At 38.3% G+C, this 22904-nt stretch overlaps 2 protein-coding genes across 2 annotated transcripts; both read left to right on the top strand.

Moving 5' to 3' along the window:
• Nucleotides 1-5594: 5594 nt before the first annotated feature.
• LOC127558081 (olfactory receptor 52K1-like) lies at nucleotides 5595-6574 on the top strand. The gene has a single exon (XM_051991309.1). The coding sequence runs from the start codon at nucleotides 5627-5629 to the stop codon at nucleotides 6572-6574; it is 948 nt and encodes a 315-aa protein (XP_051847269.1). The 5' UTR covers nucleotides 5595-5626.
• Nucleotides 6575-21038: 14464 nt separating this feature from the next.
• Nucleotides 21039-22081, top strand: LOC127558080 (olfactory receptor 52K1-like). The gene has a single exon (XM_051991308.1). It carries the CDS (start codon nucleotides 21061-21063, stop codon nucleotides 22006-22008), a length of 948 nt encoding a protein of 315 aa, XP_051847268.1. The 5' UTR covers nucleotides 21039-21060; the 3' UTR covers nucleotides 22009-22081.
• Nucleotides 22082-22904: the final 823 nt, after the last annotated feature.

The following is a 22904-nucleotide window of genomic DNA, read 5'->3' as shown; positions in this document are numbered from 1 at the left end:
AACTCCCTTCTCTTCCCTGGTTCTCAGTTTGATCATCTGTAAAAAGAAAGAGTTGTACTAGATCATCTCCAAGGTCTCTTCTAACCATCAAGCCTATGATCCCATGATACAAGTCACAATCTCTTCCCCCCAAGGATGCCTACCTTTTTACCGTGAAAATGCACACTTTTTACAGTGAGCCACATCCCAAGAGAATGCTGCTGATTGACTCCTGGGACAGACCTCAGGGACTCTTTAGAAGATTTAACCTTCATACAGGGATCACACTTCACGTTCTCAGGACTTGGCATCCTGGTGAGTAACAGGTCCATGGCCAGTGGTACCTGGGACTGGGGAAGGGACTGGGGACAGCAGGAGGATGGGTTTTAAATTTGTGAAGCCCCAAAGCCCATTTTTTAAAAATTTGCACACAGTAGAAATTTGATGAGTATTTGTTGCTTTCAAATTATTTAGTACAAAAAGCAGGAAGATGTAGTAAGAGGAACACTGCTCTCATCTCCGAGAACATGAGTTCAAATCCCTTTTATCCTTTCTGGGCCTCAGTTTCCCCATATCTTGAAAGAAGAGTTGCACCATATGACCCAAGGATGCTTCCAAGTCTAAGCAAATGATCTGAGGAGAGAAATTGAAAGTTGTATCCCCAAAGCCCTTATCTGTCTCTCTTGCTAACATGTCCCTCCAGGTTATATTCTTGATTCCCCCAAAAGGCCCAAAGCTTTAATACTACCCAAAATGACAAACTCTCAGAGAAAGAGGGTCCTAAGAAAGCACTGAATCCAAACCATGCCTGAATAGGAATCTTCCCTAGAGGCAGTCTTTGCTTGAAGACCCTTATTAAGGGGAGATTAGCTGCTTCCAAAGAAATCTGATGTATCCATGAATTGTTCTCATTTCTGGGAAACATCTCCTTATCTTGGAGTCAACATCTTCTATCCTGCAATTTTCCCTTAGTACCCCTAGTACTTTCTAAGTAGGGACATAGCAAGATAGAAGGGATAATGAAGAAAGAGGAGGAGGATCCTTTCTGCTTTCCCAGCTGATAAAGTTTAGAATTTTCAGCCAATGCCACCACCTGACATTTTGGTGAATACAGTATCTCCAACCTCCCTGTGTACCTCTCTCGTGTCTCTAGTCCTGAGCCTGGAGTTTAGGGAGAACCATCCTTTTCTTCTGTAACGCTTGAGGATTTCCTAGCTTTAATGGATCTTCTGTTACAATGGATCTTCATGTTACAATCAGATGAGATCTATGGGAGCTTAAGGTTTGCTCTAAGACCCACACTGAGATTCAATTAATCACACCCCAGTTACTTCCCATGGGAATCCAGGCGTTTGCCTGATGTGAATCTGTGGTTGGGTCTCTGTGTAAAATTTGTATCTTTTCACAGGATTCTGTATTGGTCTCTTTCTGTATATCTCCTTGTGTGTATTACAACTCTATATGTGCCTGAGGTTAAGTGAGAATATGTATGTCTCTGCTTTTGCACTGTTCTTTGAGTTTGACTATATTAAATGTATATCAGCCTGATATGTGACTGTATTGAGAGTAGGTTTATGTGTGTATGTCAGAATGTCTCTGAGGAAAAGTTAGTTAACTAACTAAGATAAGGTGTAAGATAGGCTGGGGATGGTCTAGCACACAAATTCAGAAACAAAAGCAAATTCCTTCCTCTGAATTAAAGCATTGAAACTTCCTGTACCGTACAATTGCTAGCCCATGAGATCCTGAATGTTATTTACTTCTCTGGGCTTCAGTTTCCTTATCTATAAAATTAACTGATGGGATAAGATGGTTTTCCAAGTCTAGATTTGTAATTCTAAATGCTTATATATGCTCTATATACTATATGTTATCATCAGCTGTCTGGTTCTCTACAGTTTTCATTCCTGAATCCAAATGAAATATTGTGCAATTATGCTGATTACATTGTAACATAATTGGTTAAATTAATCCTTGATCTATCACTTGCACCTAAGAGGAGAGGGAAGAGACCAGAAATGTTGGATCCCCTGAACAAACCATAGAAATATAAAAAAATAAGATCACCTTTGGTAGACAAAGGGATAAAGAGAGGAAAGATTAGTCATTCAATAAGCATTCATTAAACCCTAACTATGTGCCAGGCACTGTGCTAAGCACTGTGGATGTAAAGAATAGCAAAAACTAGTCCTTGATTTCCAAGAGTTCACAAAATAGGTGAAATATAGAATGCAAATAATTGAACAAGCAATGAAGATACAGGACAAAAGGAAACTCATGTCAAATGTGAGATGGGGAGTAGGAAGGGAAAGGTGGACAAAGATACAGACCAGCTAAGACATGCTACAGAATGTGGAATTGGAAGTGAATCTTAAAGGAAGTCATGGAAAGCATGAAGCAGAGCAGAGAACATTATAGGCATGGGAACTCACCAATGTACTAGCAATGTCATGGAAGACTAGTGTCACTAGATTATGCAGTGTGTGGAAGGGAGCAAAGTACACAAGAAGAAAGGAAGGTAGGATGGGGGCAAGTTATGAAGAGTTTTAATTATCAGAGAATTTTATATTTGGTCCTCAGAATTGCTAAATCATTCTGTGTCATGTCCTACACATTGTGACCATATTTGAGGTTTTCATGGCAAAGAAAAGAAAAAGGCTTTGCCACTTCCTTCTTCACTTCATTGGACATATGATGAAACTGAGGCAAAATTAAATGACTTGTCCAGAGTCACACACTTAATAAGTGCCTGAAGCTAGATTTGAACTCAGTTCTTCCTGACTCCAACCATGGAGCTCTATCCATGGCAATACTTAGCAATCCACAATAACAAATCACTGGAGTTAATTGAATAATGAGGTGACATGGTCAGATCTGAGATTTAGGAACAGTGCTTTGGCAACTGAGTGGGAGATGACTTTAAAAAGAGATAGATTTAAGGCAGGGGGAATAATTAAAAGGTTGTTGCAATAGTACAAGTTTATAGTGATGAGGACCTAACATCAGGGTGACAATTGTATGAGCAGTGAAAAAGGAAATGTATTACTAAGAAATGCAGTAAAAGTAAAAACAATAGATTTGACAACAGACAGGTGGCCATGACACTGAGGTTGCAAGCCTAACTAACTGAGAGAATGATGGTGCCTGTGAGAGTAATAGGAGGAACACAGCTGAAAGAAGATGACTTTCATGTCATATGACCAACAAAATGAAGACTGCTTTTTTCTGATTTCTAACTTCTCTCAAACCTCTTCGAAACAGAAATTATCTGCCAAAAATAAAACAACTTCAACTGTATCCCTGGTCAAGGAAATTTAGGAGTCAAAAGAAGATAAAAAATAAAGACAATAGGGAATTTAGGGAGAGAAAAGTTGCCAGGGTTGGGGTGGAGGGAAGGAGATAATGAGTTTAGTTTTGGACATGTAGAGTTTGAGCTGTCTATGGGACATTCAATTGCAGATCTCCAGGAGGCAGTTAATGATATGAAAATGGAACTCAGCAAAGAAATTAGGGCTAGAGACAGGAAGAAACTAAGAGCTCAGACACCAACAGAAAAGTGATCCAAATCATAGGATTGGAGCTTAGAATTAGAAGAGACTCTAATTAGGAGGGGATCATGCATTCAAGCCCTGTTATTGTATACTTGAAAAATGGAGACCCAGAGAATTAAGGCAACTTCTCAGAACCACACAGGCAAGAAGCAAAGCTGGGATTTCAATCAATAGTCTCTTAAAAGTTGTTCTAGCCTTGTTTTCCACAGAAAACAGAAAAACAGAGGGAAAAAATATCTCCTAGGAGTAAAAAGAGAAATGTAATGAACATGATCTGAATTGAAAATAAAAAAAACAAACAGATAAATATTTCCTCATCTCACATCTTCCACGAAGATCCCATCTTTTGCTGTAGTGAGAACATATCTGGAATATTGTATTCAATTTTGGGAACCACATTTTATGAATGTTTTGATGCCCAGGGGATATTTCAAATGAGGAAAACCAGAATGATGAAAGTCATAAAGCCCTACCTTACAAGAGTCAGTGAAAAAACTGGAGACATTAATTAGACTGTAGAAGAAAAGAAATGGAGTAAATGATGGGCACCTTCAAGCAGGAAAGTCTTCCAAGTGGATGAGAGAATTGAATTACTCGGCTTGATCCCAATGTCAAGTAATGCAGTAATGGGGAGAGGGGAGCAGAGAAGAGGAGAAAGAACTTGAGGAAAAACTTGAGAAAGACATCTTAGCCTCTTATAAAGACAAACTTTCTACCTGTTAGACCTTTCCATAAGTAGGATGGACAAGCTCAGGAAATAATGATTGCCTCATCACTATAGGTATTGAAGCACATGCTACATGATGACCTGGCAATAATATTGTGAAAGGGATTTTCGTTCATTTTTGAGTTATATGGTGGTTTCTGAGGCTCCTTATCCTTTGACAGTATATTCTCCTTTAATTAAATATTAATGGGGCAGCTAGGTGATACAGTGGATCGAGCACCAGTCCTGAAGTCAGGAGGACCCAAGTTCAAAGCTGCCTTCAGACATTTAATACTTTCTAGCTGTCACTTAACCCCAATTGCCTCAGAAAAAAAGTATTTAAGTATTGATGTAAAATTGTGGATAGAACAATGGACTTGCATTCAGGAAACTCACATTCAAATCTATCAGGCACTTACTAGTCAGTAATCTTGGCAACTTTGTCCTTTCTGTGTCTAGGTTTCTCAGGTTATTGACCTATCTCGTAGGAAAGCAGTTTGAAAAATTAAAACACTATAAATGTAAATTATTATTGTTGCTATTATCATCATCATTATCATTTTAAGATCTATTCTCCTTTCTATTCACTATTCTCTATTCTCATTAAGGTCCCAATTACGCCATTTCTAAAATATTGTAATAATTGCCTAAGTTTTCTTCTAGCCAGAGGTTGCTCTTATCTTCCATTTTTTCTCCACAAGTTGGAAAAGTGATTTTCCTACAAGATGGATCTGACCCAATCAATTTACCTGAAAAACTCTGATTGCTCTCTATTTTCTCTAAGGCCAAATAAACTCTTCTTTGGCCCTAAAAGGTATTCATTATCTTAATTCAACTTATCTTTTCAAGCTTATTACATTTCTCCACTGCACATGCTCTATGATCCACATTGCTTTTCTTACTCTCCTCACTTGTCATTCCATCTTTTTTCTCTCTATTGTTACATAAGCTATTCCTTGTGCCTAAATGTACTGTTTTCTCCCCTCTGCCTCTGGAATGCCCAGTTTCTTTCAAAGTTCAGATCTTGCATCCCCTAGAATATAAGATCTTTCCTGATCCTCTTATCTTTAAGTGACTTCCTCCAAAAATTAACTTGCATTTACTTTGTATTTTGACTTGAGAACAGGGAATGTTTCATTTTTTCTTTATATACTTAGCACCATGCCCAGTGCCTGGCACCTAACAATTAATTACTTAATCGATTTACATCATTTGAAATACAGATTTGCCAGTGGAGAGAGACCAGCCATTTTTTTCAAATTTTCTCTTACTAAATTTTATGCAATAATATTTGAGTTTCTTGCATTTACCTCCAGGGTTATCAGACAAAGGGACGTGGGGGATCTGTCTCCTCCCTCACCCCAGAGCTTTCTGGCCAGTCCTAGCAAGGATGTCAGGGGGGAATGTGACCTTCAACATCTCTTACACAAGCTTCTTCTTATTGGGCTTCCCAGGACTAAAGGAATCAAGGTCCCTTCTGATCCTCCCATTTCTCTTTCTCTATATGGTGATCCTCTCAGCCAATGGCCTAATCGTCTATACTGTGACCATACAGAGGAGCCTGCATCAACCCATGTATGTACTCATCAGCCTACTCCTGGCCATCAATATCTGCACTGCTACCACTGTGGTCCCTCCTATGCTCTTCAGTTTTTCCATCCACTTCAATCACATCTCTTTAACTTGTTGTCTTGTCCGGATGTTCTTCAACTATTTTCTACTTGTTTGGGATTGCAATATCCTTCTAGTCATGGCTCTGGACCGTTATGTTGCCATTTGTTACCCTCTGCGCTACACAGAGATCATGACAGGCCAGGTACTAGCAGGGCTGGTAGGGGTAGCTGCCAGCAAGAGTGCCGGCATTGTGGCTCCCGCGGTGATTCTGGCTGCAAGAGTACAATTTTGCCGCTCCAACGTGATCCATCATTTCACCTGCGAGCACATGGCCTTGATGAAGCTGTCCTGTGGAGACATCTCACTAAATAAGACTGTAGGACTTGCCCTCCGTGTCTTTAATAGGATCTTGGACCTGCTTCTCCTCGCCACCTCCTACACACGCATCATCCATGCTGCCTTCAGGATCTCCTCCGGCAGTGCCCGCTCAAAGGCCCTTCACACATGTGGATCTCACCTACTTGTCATCTTCACTGTGTATGGCTCCACTTTGTCCTCTTCGATCGTGTATCGTGTGGCCCGCACTGCCTCTCAGGATGTACACAACTTGATCAGTGCCTTCTATTTGCTGATTCCCAGCCTTGTCAATCCTATCATATATGGGGCCAGAACCAAGGAGATCAGGGAACATTTAGCAAAGTTGTTCCAGAAGGCAGAGCCATGAATAGCCCCCACCTCCACAAACACACACACCAAAAAGGGACCTTCCAGACTGGTTGTGATTGGGATCAAAAGGGTGGGATTTGAATGGAGAAAATCCTCATGAAAGATGTGATGAATTTCCAACTAAGTCTGGAAGAAAACCAGCATTGAATGACAGTGATTACAATGGAAGTTCAGTCAGAAAGTATCAAATCTATACTTAGATTATCAGCTCTCACCCTAAAATCCTATTCCCTCTTCCTGCACTGGCCCTCTCTACAACATCCCTAACTAGTGGTGCCTTAGTATCCACCTGCTCCCAACTCATACAGAAGAGGTGGCTCACTCCAATTTTGTCCAACTTCAGTTATTGGGAAGGTTTTCCTTATATCAAATGAAAGGTGATATTTCTACTGCTTCTCCCCATCAATCCTAGTTCTATCCTATAAGGACATGATAAACAATTCTAATTCTTTTATCACAATTGTCTCTTAGTAATTGATAGCAGGCATTGTATCCTTCTAATTCATTTCATCTGCAACTAAACATCCTTAGTTCCTTCAACCTCTCCTTATATGGTCTGAGCTTTAGTCTTCTCACCAACCTGGATGTCATCCTCTAAATGAGCTGCAGTTTGCCAGAGTCTTTCCTTAAACATGCCTAGAATTGAAGATCTCACTATAGGTGTAGTCTGCCCATGGCAGTGAGAAGTGATTATCCCCTCCCTCATTCTATTTTATCCTTTTATTCTTGATTTTAAATCGCTTTCACTTTTGTTCCAGTCATGTCATCTCTTTGTAACCTACTAAATACCCCAGCTTTATTTCCTATGGTTCAGGAGACAGAGCATTGAATTTATATTCAGAAAATCTGGTTCACATTCTTCCTCTATTAATTACATTCTTTGCAAAATTTTTAAATTCTCTGTTTCACTTTCTTCATTTGTACCATATAAGGTTAAATCAAATGCCATTCAAGGTTTAAATTAATGATCCAATGAACATATTTTTGCTATATCATCTCTTGAATTCATTGTGAAAACTTTATATTTGTTCTCATTCAATTATACATCATTATATTTACTATATCTTCCTAATCTGAAAAGATCTTTTTTAGATCCAAATTGTATGATTCAACTTATCTATCCCTACTTGAGCTTAATTTGATATGTCTATCATTCATGCCTTCCCCAAATTAGTGATTAAAATGTTAAACTGCATAAAAGTAAGGACATTTAGACACTTTTCTGAAGATTCTAAACAAGCTTCATATTGACCCACTTGATGATTCCACTTTTGGTCTAATCATTCACCAGTTTTGAATATATATAACTTTACCATCATTTAGTCGACATAGTTTATGTCTCTTGGTTTTTGGAGGTCCTGGATCCACCCACATTCCCATCAATTTCCCATGCCCCAAGCTTTGAGTCAACTTCTTCCAAGATGGTATCCTTTCTCCAGCAGAGACTATGGAGTTCAAAAAATGCTAATTCTTGCAAAGATGTGAAACCAAGTTTAGCAAATGTGCATATGTTTATATATACCAAACACAGGATTGATTCCCTATTCTTGACTCATTGACAAACCATTGTGACTCTGACCTTCTATATACCTCTTCACTATCAGTCTCTCACACACAGTCACTTTTTAAAAAACAACTTCTTCCACACATATAGTGACAAAACCCTAGCATTACAATGCATTACTGTATTTGGACTCTCAGAATGTGTGTTAATGACCTGATTCTGCTCCTTAATGTCTTTGGGACTGCCTCCCAAACTTGATCAGTGCCTTCTATTTGCTGATTCCCAGCTTTGTCAATCCTGTCATCTATGGGGCCAGAACCAAGGAGATCAGGGTACATTTAGCAAAGTTGTTCCACAAGGCAGAGCTATGAATAACCACACACAAAACAAGTCATTTAATCTCTCTGGGTCTCACTTTGTTCATTTATACAATGAGAAAATTGGATTAGATTATTTCTAGGATTCTTTCCAACTCTAAATCTATGAGTCTTTAAATTTCACTCTGCACATAAACCCACATGTCCAAGGATTCTCCTTTACAGTCATGACTTGAAACATCAACATCACAGGTCTGTCCTGACAATTCTTATAGAAATCTGGGACATAGTTGGAGGCACTGGGCAGCCAGGCTTTCTTGCTGCCTCCTATATACAGATATTCCCTCTTTACTGTTATTATCATAAGGATATCATAAGAAACTTTCAAATGCTTTCCTGAAACCAGCTACATAATATCTATCATACTCTTCTGATTGAGATTAGGCTGGTATAGCTTTTGTTTTATGAATCGAAGGTACCTCTGACTGCTGTTTCCCTTTCTAAATAATCACAAACTATCCTTTCTAGAATATATTCTAAAGTTTTACCAATATTTGAAATCTCGTTTATTACAATCTATTTTTCAGGACCCCCCCAATTTTAAAAAGACATTTATTAAATCATTCAACTATCCTTGACAATGAATCTACAATCATATCCCCAAACTCCAACATTAATTTGGAATATAATTCATCAAAGACTCTTGTTTTGAACTCACTGAGAGTGATGAGATCTTGCCTTACCTTTTTCTCAGGTCTTAAATGATGCAATATAAATCATAGCAAATTTGGAGTTAGGGGGCCTAGTGATCAAATTTTGATTCTGTCACTAATTTTTCTTGTAACCTTGGATAAATTATTTAACTTCTCAGCACTTTTGTTTCATTATTTATGATATAAGGAATATGAATTAGATGTGCTCTGAACTTCCTTCTACTGTTAAATCTAAAAGCCTTTGAAATCCCCATTAACCAAATATTTGTGTGTCTTTCCAAATTTGAATATCATTATCTGATAGAGAAAACAGAAGCAAATTGGCTTGAGGGTTTCTGCCTTGTCCATAACATCAATTATTATTGAATGATGGTATAGCTGATCAAGAGTCCTATCAATGTTTTGCTCTTCCACCTGACACTCACATGGCTAAAAGGATTCTTTCTTCTGTCCTTAGTATTCATCTATTATTTGAGCTCTTAGAAATCATCATAAGAAATTTTTGTTTAATGCTTTTTTCATACATTTTATTCTCATATCCAATTCCTTTCAAATATACACTTCCCTTCTTCCAGGGAGCTTTTCCTTTCCAAGGAAAAAGGAAAGGAGAAAGGAGAAAGGAGAAAGGAGAAAGGAAAGGAGAAAGGAAAGGAGAAAGGAAAGGAGAAAGGAAGGAAAGGAAAGGAAGGAAAGGAAAGAGAAAGGAAAGGAAAGGAGAAAGGAAAGGAAAAAGGAAAGGAAAGAAAGGAAAAAGGAAAGGAAAGGAAAGGAAAGGAAAGGAAAGGAAAGGAAAGGAAGGAAAGGAAAGGAAAGGAAAGGAAAGGAAAGGAAAGGAAAGGAGAAAAGAAAGGAAAGGAGAAAGGAAAGGAAAGGAGAAAGGAAAGGAAAGGAAAGGAGAAAGGAAAGGAAAGGAGAAAGGAAAGGAAAGGAGAAAGGAAAGGAAAGGAGAAAGGAAAGGAAAGGAAAGGAGAAAGGAAAGGAAAGGAAAGGAGAAAGGAAAGGAAAGGAAAGGAGAAAGGAAAGGAAAGGAAAGGAAAGGAAAGGAAAGGAAAGGAAAAGGAAAGGAAAGGAGAAAGGAAAGGAGAAAGGAAAAGGAAAGGAGAGGAGAAAGGAAAGGAGAAAGGAAAGGAGAAAGGAAAGGAGAAAGGAAAGGAAAGGAAAAGGAAAGGAGAGGAAAGGAAAGGAAAGAAAGGAAAGGAAAGGAAAGGAGAAAGGAAAAGGAAAGGAAAGGAAAGGAAAGGAGAAGGAAAGGAAAGGAAAAAGGAAAGGAGAGGAGAGAGAGGAGAGGAGAGAGAGGAGAGGAGAGGAGAGGAAGGAGAGGAGAGGAGAGGAGAGGAGAGGAAGGAGAGGAGAGGAAAGGAGAGGAAGAGGAGAGGAGAGGAAAGGAGAGGAAGAGGAGAGGAGAGGAGAGGAGAGGAGAGGAGAGGAAGAGGAGAGGAGAGGAGAGGAGAGAGAGGAGAGGAGAGAGAGGAGAGGAGAGGAGAGGAGAGGAGAGGAGAGGAGAGGAAGGAGAGGAAAGGAGAAGGAAAGGAAAGAAGTAAGGCAGTGTTACTGGAGTTGCCAAACATCTCAATACAATTTTCATTCCTAATGACTACTGAGAAGCCACTTACTCAGTGAGGTGGGTGAAAGATGAAATGAATGAGAAAATAAAAGTTTGAGCTTCTGAATATAACAGTTGATTAAACTATACATGTCAATTGCATAGTAAAGCAGAAGCAGATTTCAACTTGTCCTACATTCTGAATAGATGGATAGGCAGATTTTTATGCATTAAAAACAATTAAAGAAATAAAATTTGATTAAAAGAGAAGATTAGCCAGTTTGTATATGTGAATAATCTGATACCCGGAACTTTCTAAATTGGGGAAGGGAAAGAAAACAGATATAATTCCTTGAAATAAGAAAAAGCAGTGTCCTACTCCCTCCAAATGTCAGCATTTCATCAGAGAAACATGCAAATAAATAATTGACAAGGTCAGAGCCAGTTTTCAGATAAGATATATGGATTGCTTGAGGTGAATAGTTGTGAGAAATCTCATTGCATCAGTCTTCAGATCTGACTGGGTTTCTGGTCAACATAATCTACATTCTACCCTAAGAAGCAGGTGGAAGTGGTTCAGCTTCTCAACACACACAGGATTAGGTTCAAATAATACAAGAAAGTATTCTCAGTATTCCTACAATTGAATAAACTTTTCTCCCAAGACTGAAATTGGTTAACACTTATAATTGAATAGAAAGGGAACTGGGTTAACTCGAGAGTTGAGTCACAAGATGAAGTCAGTGTAGTTCACTCAGTTCCCTTACCAGTTCAACAAGGTGCACATGTGTCCTTCAACAAAAGGACAAAGTACATCCTAAATCAAGATAATGTCAAAATGGGTTCATTATTTAGACATAAAAAGTGATAATATAAGTAAATTAGGCGAAAAAGAAATAGTCTAGTTCTCACATCTGTGGACAAAGGAGGAAGTTTTGGCCAAAGAACTAAAAATCATTATGAAATACAAAATGGATAATTCTAATTACATTAAATTAAAAGGGTTTTGCTCAAACAAAATCAATGCAGCCAAGATTAGAAGGGGGAAATTTTACAGCAAAAGTTTATGATAAAGGCCTCATTTTCTAAAATATAGAGAGAATTAATTCAAATGTAAAAGAAGATAAGCTATTCTCCAGTGATAAATGGTCAAAGGGTATGAACAGACAATTTTCAGATAAAGAACTTAAAGCCATTTCTAGTCATATGGAAAAATACCCTAAATCAGTGTTGACCAGAGAAAAGAAAATTAAAACAACTTTGAGATACTATCTCATACCTATCAGATTGGCTAAAGTAACAAGAAAAGACAATAATAAATTTTGAAATAAAGAAATAAATAATGTTTCGAGGGGATGTGGGAAAACTGGCACACTATACATTGTTGATGGAATTGTGAATGATCCAAACATTCTGAAAAGTAATTTGGAACTATGCCCAAAGGCCAATAAAATTGTGCATACCCTTTGATCAAGCAATGTCTCCACTGGGTCTGTATCCCAAAGATATCATTAAAAAGGGAAAAGGACTTACACGTGCAAAAATATTTGTAGCAGCCATTTTTATAGTGGCAAGGAATTGGAAATTGAGAGGAATAAGTTATGGCATATGAAAATAATGGAAAATTAGTTCTATAAGAAGTGATTTCAGAAAAACTATAAAGACTTACATGAATTGATGCTGAATGAAGTGAACGAACCAAGAGAACATTGTATACAATAACAAGATTATATGATGGATTTGGCTCTTTCTAACAATGTGGTGATTAAAAGAAATTCTAGTAGACTTAGAATGGAAAATGCCATTCCCATCTAGAGAAAGAACCATGGAGACTGAATGTGGATCAAAGAGTAGTATTTTTTACTTTTTTGTTCTTGTTGTTTGTTTCTTTCTTTCTCATATATTTTCCTTTTGATCTGATTTTTCTTGTACAGCATGATGAAGATGGAAATATGTTTAGAAGAATTGCACATTTAATCATGAACAGATAGATAGACGAGAGATAAATTTTTAAAAAGGACAAAGCCCCTGTACCATGGAAAAGGACCACACAAAACACATGGCAAGTTCCATACCAGATACTTCAAGTCATCAGATCAAAGAGTTTTCCTGATCACTTTATTATAACACTTTGGCAAAACCAGTCAATACATTAACCAAGTCTAACACTATATGCAGTACTCCACATCAATTGTCTCCTACTTCTACAATGGAAGGATAGGGGGAGGGGTATTTTCTTAACTTTCATTCTAAACTTGAACACCAATAACATTTTCATTTTAATGTTTTTTATGTTTATATTGATATCATCATTGTATGGACTATTTTCTTAGCTGTATTTATTTCAGCATTAATTAATGTGTTCTCATAGTTCTTTAAATTTCTTTTCCTTATTATTTCTTAGGATAAAGTAATTACATTCATCTTCTACAATTTGTTTAGCCATTCTCCAACTGATAGTCACCTATCGTTTCTAGTTATTTGTTACTATAAAGAATACTGTGATGAATATGCTGATATGTATAGTGCCTTTCTCTCTTTGGTCTAGTTGAGGTATGTGCCTAATAATGGGATCTCTGAGTTAAAGGGAATGGATTTTTAGTCATCATTCCAATGGACTTAACAATTTTGTGAGAACCAGAATTTAATGCCTGGGCAAAAGGGAGGAGGAAGGCGTGGAGAATAGGATGAGGGAGCAAAATATGTCAGCATTCTCACATTTCTTGAACAGCTCAGCTCCTAAATGTTGAGCAATCAATAATTCACTACTTTGGAAACAATACTGTACTTATCAAGGAAAGATAGGAAAATGAAAATATGAAAAAATTTAAAATGAATGAAAAATAAAAATGAAAATTACATTAAATAAAAAATTTTTAAATTCCCATTTTCAAGGAATTTACATTCTATTGATGGATACAATGCAGTATCCAGAATCATAGATTTAGAGCAGCAAGAGACTTTAGAAATCAACATGAAGATGGTCCAAAGAGTTCATGATGAAAATTACTTATTAGTTAAGATTAGGGGCAACCAAAAGCCCTCAAATCTGTCCATGAATTAGGGGATGCTTCCCTCAAGCTTATGGTGTCCTCCCCTAGTGAAATAAATGCATGAAAACAATTTGTTCCAATAACCATAAATATGGCTACAGCAGGCACTATGGAATACTTAGAGCTTGGTCAGACATCAAAGACACCAAGATTATCCACTGGAGCATTGTCAGTCATCTTGACTTTTCTCCTCTTACTGGATTTCAGTGACTCTGGAAGAGAGAGTAAGATTGATGACTTTGTGCAACTCTACCTCACTTAAATCTAGCTCATGAATAAATCAAGACACCACCCTGTGATGTCATTGATCCTCTTCAAAAATGAAGGACAAATAACAACAACTGAGCTATAAGAAAGAAAAAAATATGATAAATTCTGTAAAGCATGGAAAGACTCTTATAACCTGATACAATCTGAAATAAGCAAAGCCAAGAAATGCACAATTATTATAAGAATGTAAAAAAAAAAACTGTAACCTATAAACCAACTAAAATTTAGGCAAACTTTAAACAAAAGATGCCACCACTCACTCCTTTGAAGTGGTGAGTGGTCCACAGAAATGGAACATTGCATATACCATAAGATTTTTTTTCAGTGTATTGATTGGCTTTGTTGCAATTTTTCTATTCTTCCTAATTTTTATAAGAAATTCCTTAAAAAAAAAAAAACAAAAAAGAAATTCTTCATCAAAGGGGATGGCTTTCTGAGAGATGGAGAGATACACAGGATACATACTAACTGTAGGTAATGTTACCAAAAAAAGCAATAAAAACCTACTTTTAAAAACTAAAAAAAAAAAAAAAAAAAACTACTTATTAGTGTCTTAAGCAGGAAATAGCTTCTCAATATGTTTATTTTGCCTTGGTAACAACAAGCATGTGAATGATTCTTTTCTTAATATTTTATAATTATATGAAATAAGTTTTAATTTGAAGTTTTGGGGGCAAAAGTTATAATTGAAATTTTTAAATACTTAAAAATATATGGGGAGTAAGGTTTAAAGCAGAGGTCCTCAAACTTTTTAAATAGGGGGCCAGTTCACCGTTCCTCAGACTGTTGGAGAGCCGGACTATAGTAAAAACAAAAACTTTGTTTTGTGGGCCTTTAAATAAAGAAACTTCATAGCCCTGGGTGAGGGGGATAATTGTCCTCAGCTGCTGCATCTGGCCTGCGGACTATAGTTTGAGGACCCCTGACACTTTAAGGTTTAAGGAGACTGGAAAAGTAGATAAAGACAGGGTATTAAAAGCATTCAAAACCAGAGGATTTTCTTATTAACTCTGAAGGTACTAGGAAGCCATTGGATTTTTCATATGATTAGATCTGCATTTAGTAGATCCCAAGTGATATGTTGACTTGGGTGTCAACTGAATAAAAATGAGATCCAACTCTCTTTTCCTGAGTCATCCAAGTGCAATGGCAAGACAGAAGACAAAATGACTTGCCCAGAATGCAGCAAATAGCATGGTGAATAGCAGTGGTATTTTTCATGCTTGAACAAACTCCAAGCACTGCACAGCATGTGCTTCATCTACCTTCATGACTACTGGAAGAAATTGTTCCCATCCACCCATTCCACAGAGGAAAGTCTTCACATGCTTGGAGTAAACATTCCCCTGGCTTATCATGAGGGTTGAAGCCTGGCAGTACCTTCAGTCTGATTTAGATCATCTACCAAGATGTTTTACCAGTGTGTGGCTACTGTATATGTTACAACTTTTGGGAGACTCAGTTAAGAGTTACGGGAATAAGGTGAACATCAAAGGTGTCAGAAATTCATAGTGGATGAATCACCATTTTTATCTGAGGGACCATGGGACTTGGACTAGAGAAAATTGGGAATCAACGAGGCCTAGAGAATTTGGGTAAAGGATTATATTAGATAATTACAGCACCATTCCATTTCACCAAAGAAAATCTTTTAAAAGTATTTTCAATTACCTAAAATCCAAATCAAATATTTCTGTATATGGCACATTCCTAGGAAATACAATGGGATGATCTTGGGTTTAGGGAGAAGAGGATGACAGAATTAAGAGCCAAACTACAATGGTAGTGGCTGAAGGAGAGGTAGTTAGGAAACTCATATAACAAACCTTATAAATCCCATAGACTCTTAGAGCTAAAAGTTTAAAGAATTCCATTCTCTTCTCTACAACTTCCTTTTGTAGTTTGTACAGTCCCTGGCACCAAAAAGGAAAGTGGCAATGGATAATGAAAAGAAAGCTGAATTTGGAGTCAGGGAATCTGGATTCTAGTCCTAGCTCTGTTATCTATTAGATGGGCAACATTGGCAAGTCTCTTCTTCCCGGATCTCAGTTTGATCATCTGTAAAAGGAAAGAGTTGTACTAGGCGGTCTCCAAGATCTCTTCTAGCCATCAAGCCTATGAACCCATGACATAAGCCATATTCTCTTTCCCCCAAGGATGTCAACCCAGGACAGAGATAGGGTCTGGTCAGGTTGAACACTTCTTACTCTCAGCCACCCCCCAAGAGAATACTACTGATTGGCTGAACCAAAGCCATGATTGGTTCCTGGGGGAATCCTCAGGGAAGCACAAAAAGATTTAACCTTCACACAGAGACAACAGTTCATCTTCTCAGGTGAGTAATGGGTCTATGGCCAGTGGTGTTGGGACCAGAGAAGGGGCAGGATGACAGGAAGGAGGAGGAATTTTCATTTGTGCAACCTCAATACCTACTTAAAAACCTTGCACACATTAGGAGTTTGATGAATATCTGTTGTTTTCAAATTATTTAGTACAAAAGCAGGAGGATGTAAAGGAAGGAATACTGCTCTCATCTCTGAGAACATGAGTTCACATCCCTTTTATTCTTTCTGGACCTCAGTTTCCCCATCTCTTGAAAGAGAAGTTGTACCATATGAACCTGAGGATGCTTCCAAGTCTAAGCAAATGATCTGAGGAGAGAAATTGAAAGGTATATCCCCAAAGTCCTTATCTGTCTGGACCTCTCTTGCTAACATGTCCCTCCAGGTTATATTCTTGATTCCGCAAAAAGGCCATAAGCTTTAGTGCTACACAAAATCACACAGAGAAGGAGGGTCCTAAGAAGGCACTGAATCCTAACCATGCCTGAATAGGAATCTTGCCTAGAGGTAGCCTCTGCTTGAAGACACTTATTAAGGGGAGATTAGCTGCTTCATAAGAAATCTTATGTATCCATGAATTGTTCTCATTTCTGGGAAACATCTCCTTACCTTGGAATGAACATCTGTCACCCTGTAATTTTCCCTCAGTACCCCTAGTACTTTCTAGGTAGGGACATAGCAAGATAGAAGGGATAGTGAAGAAAGAGGAGGAGGATCCTTTTCTCTTTCCCAGATGATAACGTTCAGAATTTTCAGCCAATGCCACCACCTGACATTTTGGTGAATACAGCATCTCCAACCTTCCTCGGTGCCTCTCTCGTGTCTCTACTCCTATCCTGTGTTTAGGGAAAACCATCTTTTTCTTCTCTAAGGCTTGAGGATCTCCTAGCTTTAAGGGATTTTCTTTTTAAGGGATCTTTAAGTGAAACAATCAGATGAGATCTATGGGAGCTTAAGGTTTGCTCTAGGACTCACACTGAGATTCAACTGATCACCTCCCAGTTACTTCCCATGGGACTCCAGGCATTTGGCTGATGTGAATCTGTGGTTGTGTCTCCCCTATAGATTTGTGTCTTTTCACAGGCTTCTGTACTGGTTTCTTTCTGTGTGTATATCTCCTTGTGTGTATTACAATTCTATGTGTGCCTGAAGTTAAGTGAGAATATGTATGTCTCTGCTTTTGCACTGGTCTTTGTGTTTGACTGTGTTAAATGTATATCAGCCTGATATGTGACTGTATTGAGAGTGGGTTTATGTGTGTATGTCTGAATGTCTCTGAGGAGTTAGTTACCCACAGAGTAAGATGCAAGATAGGCTAGAGAGGGTCCAGCCCACAAAATCCTTCTAATTAAAGCATTGAAACTTCCTTTACTTTCTCTAGGCCTTAGTTTCCTCATCTATAAAATTAAGGAGTGGGATAAAATGGTTTTCCAAATCTAGATCTGGGATTTTATATGTTTCCATATGCCAGCTATATGCTCTATATTCTATTTGGCTCTCTGGTTCTCTCCATTTTTCATTCTTGAATCCAAATAAAGTACATGCAATTATGTTGATTAAATTGTAACATGATTGATTCAATTAAGCCTTGATCTGTCACTGGCACCTAAGAGGAGAGGGAAGAGGCCAAAAATGTTCAATCTCCTGAACAAACCATATAAATATAAAAAGATAAGATCACCTTTGGTAGACAAAGGGATAAAGAGAGGGAAGGTTAGTCATTCAACAAGCATTTATTAAGCTCTAACTATATGCCAGGCACTATGCTAAGCACTGTGGCTGTAAAGAATAGCAAAATTAGGCCCTTGATTTCCAAGAGTTCACGAAATAGGTGAGACATAGAATGCAAATAACTGAGCAAGCAATATATATATACAGGACAAAAGGAACATCATGTCAAATGTGAGATGGGGAGTAGGAAGGGAAAGATGGACAAAGACAAAGACCAGCAAAGCTCTTCAGAAAGTAGAATTGGAAGTGAACCTTAAAGGAAATTGTAGAAAGCATGAAGCAAACCAGAGAGCATTCCAGGCATGGGAAATCATCAATGTACTAACAATGTCATGGAAGACCAGTGTTACTTAGATTATTCAGTGTGTTGAGGGGAGTAAGCAAGGGGAATAATTAAAAGGTTACTGCAATAGCACAATGATGAGGACCAGCACCAGGGTGACAATTTTGTGAGCAGTGAAAAGGGAAATGTCCTACTGGGAAATGCAGTAAAAGTAAAAACAAGAGGAGATTTAACAACAGAAAAATGAATATGACACTGAGATTGCGACCCAACTAACTGAGAGGATGACAGTACCCTTAAGAGTAATAAGAGGAACACAGCTCAGAGAAGAGAATAACAGAGGACTTTCATGTCACAGTCCCAAAAAATGAAGACTATACCTTTTTCTGATCTCCAAGCTCACTCAAACCTCTTCGAAACAGAAATTATGTGCCAAAGATAAAACAACTTCAACTGTGTCCCTGGTCAAAAAAATTCAAAACTCAAATGAAGGTAAAAATAAAGACAAAAGTAGAGAATTTGAGGAGAGGAAGCTTGCCAGGAAGGGGAACAGAGAGAGAAGATAATAAGTTTAGTTTTGAGCTGTCTATGGGACATCCAATTGCAGATATCCAGGAGATAGTTAATTATATGAAAATAGAGTTCAGCAAAGAAGTTAGGGCTGGAAACAACAAGAAATCAAGTGCTGGACTCCAACAGAAAAAGTGATCAGAACCATAGGATTGGAGCTTTGAATTAAAAGGGATTCTAATTAGAAGGGCATAATGCTTTCAAATCTTGTCATTGTATATTTGAAGAATGGAGACACAAAGAATTAAAACAACTTCCCAGAACCACATAGGTAAAGCTGGGATTTCTCTAAAATTACTCTAGCTTTCTTTCCCAAAGAAAACGGAAAAACAGAGAAAAATCTCTCCTGGGAGTAAAAAGAGAAATAAATGCAAAGAACACAATCTGAATTGAAAATACCAAAAAAGCCAGATAAATATTTCCTGATTTCTTGTCTTCCACTAAATCTATGTGGGGCTGAATTAAAAGGAACATAGCGTCTAGAAGGAGATCCCATCTTTTGCTATAGTGAGAACACAGCTGGAATATTGTGTTTTGAGGAACCACATTTTATGAATGGTTTTGATGCCCGGGGGATATTTCAAATGAGGAAAACCAGAATGATGAAAGTCTCAAAGTCCTACCTTACAAGAGGCAGTGAAAAGAAATGGAGACTTTAATTAGATGGGGAGAAAAAAAGAAAGGAAGTGAATGATGGGCATCTTCAAGCAGGAAAGGCTTCCAAGATGAGAGAATTGAATTGCACTGTTTGACCCCAAGTTCAAGTAATAAAATAATGGGGAGAGTGGAAAAGGGAAGAGGAGAAAGAACTTGAAAAAGAAATCTCAGCCCCTTTTAAAGACAAACTTTCTATCTGTTACAACTTTCCAAAAGGAGGATTGCAAGCTTAGGAAGTAATGATTGCCCCATCACTGTAGGTATTGAAGCACAGGCTACAGGATGATTTGGCAATGATATTGTGGAAAGGATTTTTGCTAAATATGGGTTATGATTTTTGAGGCTCCTTCTCCCTTTGACATTATATTCTCCTCCTTTAATTAAGTATTGATATTAAATTGTAGATAGAGCAATGGACTTGCATTCAGGAGACCCAGACTCAAATCTATCAAACACTTACTAGCAGGGATCATGGGAAACTCCCTTGTCTATTCTGTGTCTACGTTCCTCAGGTATAAAATTGAGATAAATTGATTGAATTGCTCACCTCACAGAGCTGTTGTAAGAAAAACAATTTAAAAAACTTAAAATACTATAAGTGTAAATTATTATTCTTGCTATTCTCTTCATCGTTTTTAAGATCTATCCTTTTCTCTATGTATACATTCACTATTCTCATTTGGGTTCTAACCACTCCACTTCTGGACTATTGCAATAACTGCTTAATTTGTCTTCCAGCCACAAGTTGCTCCTGTCTTCCATTTTTTCTCCACAAGTTAGAAAAGTGATTTTCCTAAAGGATAGTGCTGATCCTAGCAATTCTCACCTGAAAAACTCTGGTGACTCCCTATCTTCTCTAAGGCCAAATAAACTCCTGTTTGACCCTAGAAGCTATTCATAATCTTAATTCAACTTATCTTCCCAGGCTTAATATGCATTTCTCCATTGCATGTATGCTAAAATCCAGACTCTCTTGCTCTTCTCCCTTGTCATTCCATCTTCTTTCTCTCTGTTGTTTCATAAGTTATCCCTTATACCTAGAATGCACTGCCTCCTCCCCTCTGCCTCTGAGATGAGCAGCTTCTTTCAAAGCTGAAACTGTCTTTCCTAGTTTTTAATATCTATTCTGATCTTGATCTGTTAGTGCCTCCCTCCAAAAATTATTTTGTATTTCCTCTGTATATATTTTGAACATATTTTCACATGTACATTTTGTCTCCCCCAATTGATTGGCCTTCTTGAGGACAGGGAATGTTTCGTTCTTTTCTTTATACACTAGCACCAAACCCAGTGACTGGCACCTAATAATTGATTGATTTACACTCACTTGAAAGATAGATTTACCAATAGAGAACAAGCCATTTTTTCACGATGTCTCTTACTAAATGTTATGCAGTAATATTTGAGTATCTTGCATTTATCTCCAGGGTTATCAGACAAAGGGAAGTGGGGGATCTGTCTCTTCCCTTACCCCACAACTTTCTGGCCAGTCCTAGCAAGGATGTCAGGGGGGAATGTGACCTTCAACATCTCTTACACAAGCTTCTTCTTATTGGGCTTCCCAGGACTAAAGGAATCAAGGTCCCTTCTGATCCTCCCATTTCTCTTTCTCTATATGGTGATCCTCTCAGCCAATGGCCTGATCGTCTATACTGTGACCACACAGAGGAGCCTGCATCAACCCATGTATGTTCTCATCAGCCTACTTCTGGCCATTAATATGTGCACTGCCACCACTGTGGTCCCTGCCATGCTCTTCAGTTTCTCCACCTACTTCAATCAAATCTCTTTAACTTGTTGCCTTGTCCAAATGTTCTTCATCTACTTCCTACTAGCTTTTGAATGCAATATCCTTCTAGTCATGGCTCTGGACCGTTATGTTGCCATTTGTTACCCTCTGCGCTACACAGAGATCATGACAGGCCAGGTACTAGCAGGGCTGGTAGGGGTAGCTGCCAGCAGGAGTGCCGGCATTGTGGCTCCCGCAGTGATTCTGGCTGCAAGAGTACAATTTTGCCGCTCCAACGTGATCCATCATTTCACCTGCGAGCACATGGCCTTGATGAAGCTGTCCTGTGGAGACATCTCACTAAATAAGACTGTAGGACTTGCCCTCCGTGTCTTTAATAGGATCCTGGACCTGCTTCTCCTTGCCACCTCCTACACACGCATCATCCATGCTGCCTTCAGGATCTCCTCTGGCAGTGCCCGCTCAAAGGCCCTTCACACATGTGGATCTCACCTACTTGTCATCTTCACTGTGTATGGCTCCACTTTGTCCTCTTCGATCGTGTATCGTGTAGCCCGCACTGCCTCTCAGGATGTACATAACTTGATCAGTGCCTTCTATTTGCTGATCCCCTGCCTCGTCAACCCTGTCATCTATGGGGCCAGAAACAAGGAGATCAGGGAACATTTAGCAAAGTTGTTCCAGAGGGTAGAGCCATGAATAACCATTCCCCCACCCAAAAGAACCTTCAGACAGATTGCTACTGGGATCAATGGGAAGGCATTAAAGATGAGAAAATCCTCATAAAAGACTCATGGTAAGTTTCTAACACTGGGAGACAACCAGAGGTGAATAACAGTTATCACAAAGCAAATTCAGTCAGAAACTAATGTCTGTTCTTAGATTATCAACTCTTACTCTAAAATCTTATTCCCAAAAACTCAGAGCTGCAAGGGATCTCTGAAGACATCCAGTCCCAGCTCTTCCTGCACTTTATAACGTCCCTAACTAGTAGTGACTTAGTGACCTGCCTCCCACTTATGCAGGAGAGGTGGCTCACTCCAGTTTTGTTGGGAAGTTTTTCCTTATATCAATCCAAAAGTGAACTTTCTGCTGCTTCTCCTCATTACCTTTAGGACAATAGTCTTTTAATAATTGATGGCAGTCATTGGGTCCTTCTAATTCATTTCATCTGCAACTAAACATCCTTAGTTCCTTCAGCCTCTCCTTATATAGCCTGAGCTTTAGTCTTCTCACCAATCTGGATGCCATCCTCTATATGAGCTGCAGTTTGTCAATGTCCTTCCTTAAACAATATGCCTAGGATTAAATCTCACACTCTACCTGCAGTCTTCCCAAGGCAGTAAGAAGTGATTGTCACCTCCCCCATTCTCCTCTATCCTTTTATTCTTGATTTATCTGCCATGTCATCTCTTTATAATCTACTAAATACCCCAGCTTTATTTCCTATGGTTCAAGAGGAAGAGCACTGAATTTATGTTCAGAAAACCTGGTTTACATTCTTTTCTGTTAATTACATTCTGTGAAAGGTTTTTAAACTCTGTGCCTCAATTTCTTTGTATGTACCATAAAAAGGTTAAATCAAGTGTCATTCA

This window comes from Antechinus flavipes, chromosome 3 (assembly GCF_016432865.1).
Source record: "Antechinus flavipes isolate AdamAnt ecotype Samford, QLD, Australia chromosome 3, AdamAnt_v2, whole genome shotgun sequence".
Taxonomy (NCBI): Eukaryota; Metazoa; Chordata; class Mammalia; order Dasyuromorphia; family Dasyuridae; genus Antechinus; species Antechinus flavipes.
Note: the sequence above shows the minus strand (reverse complement) of the source record. Positions and strands in the feature narration are given on the sequence as shown.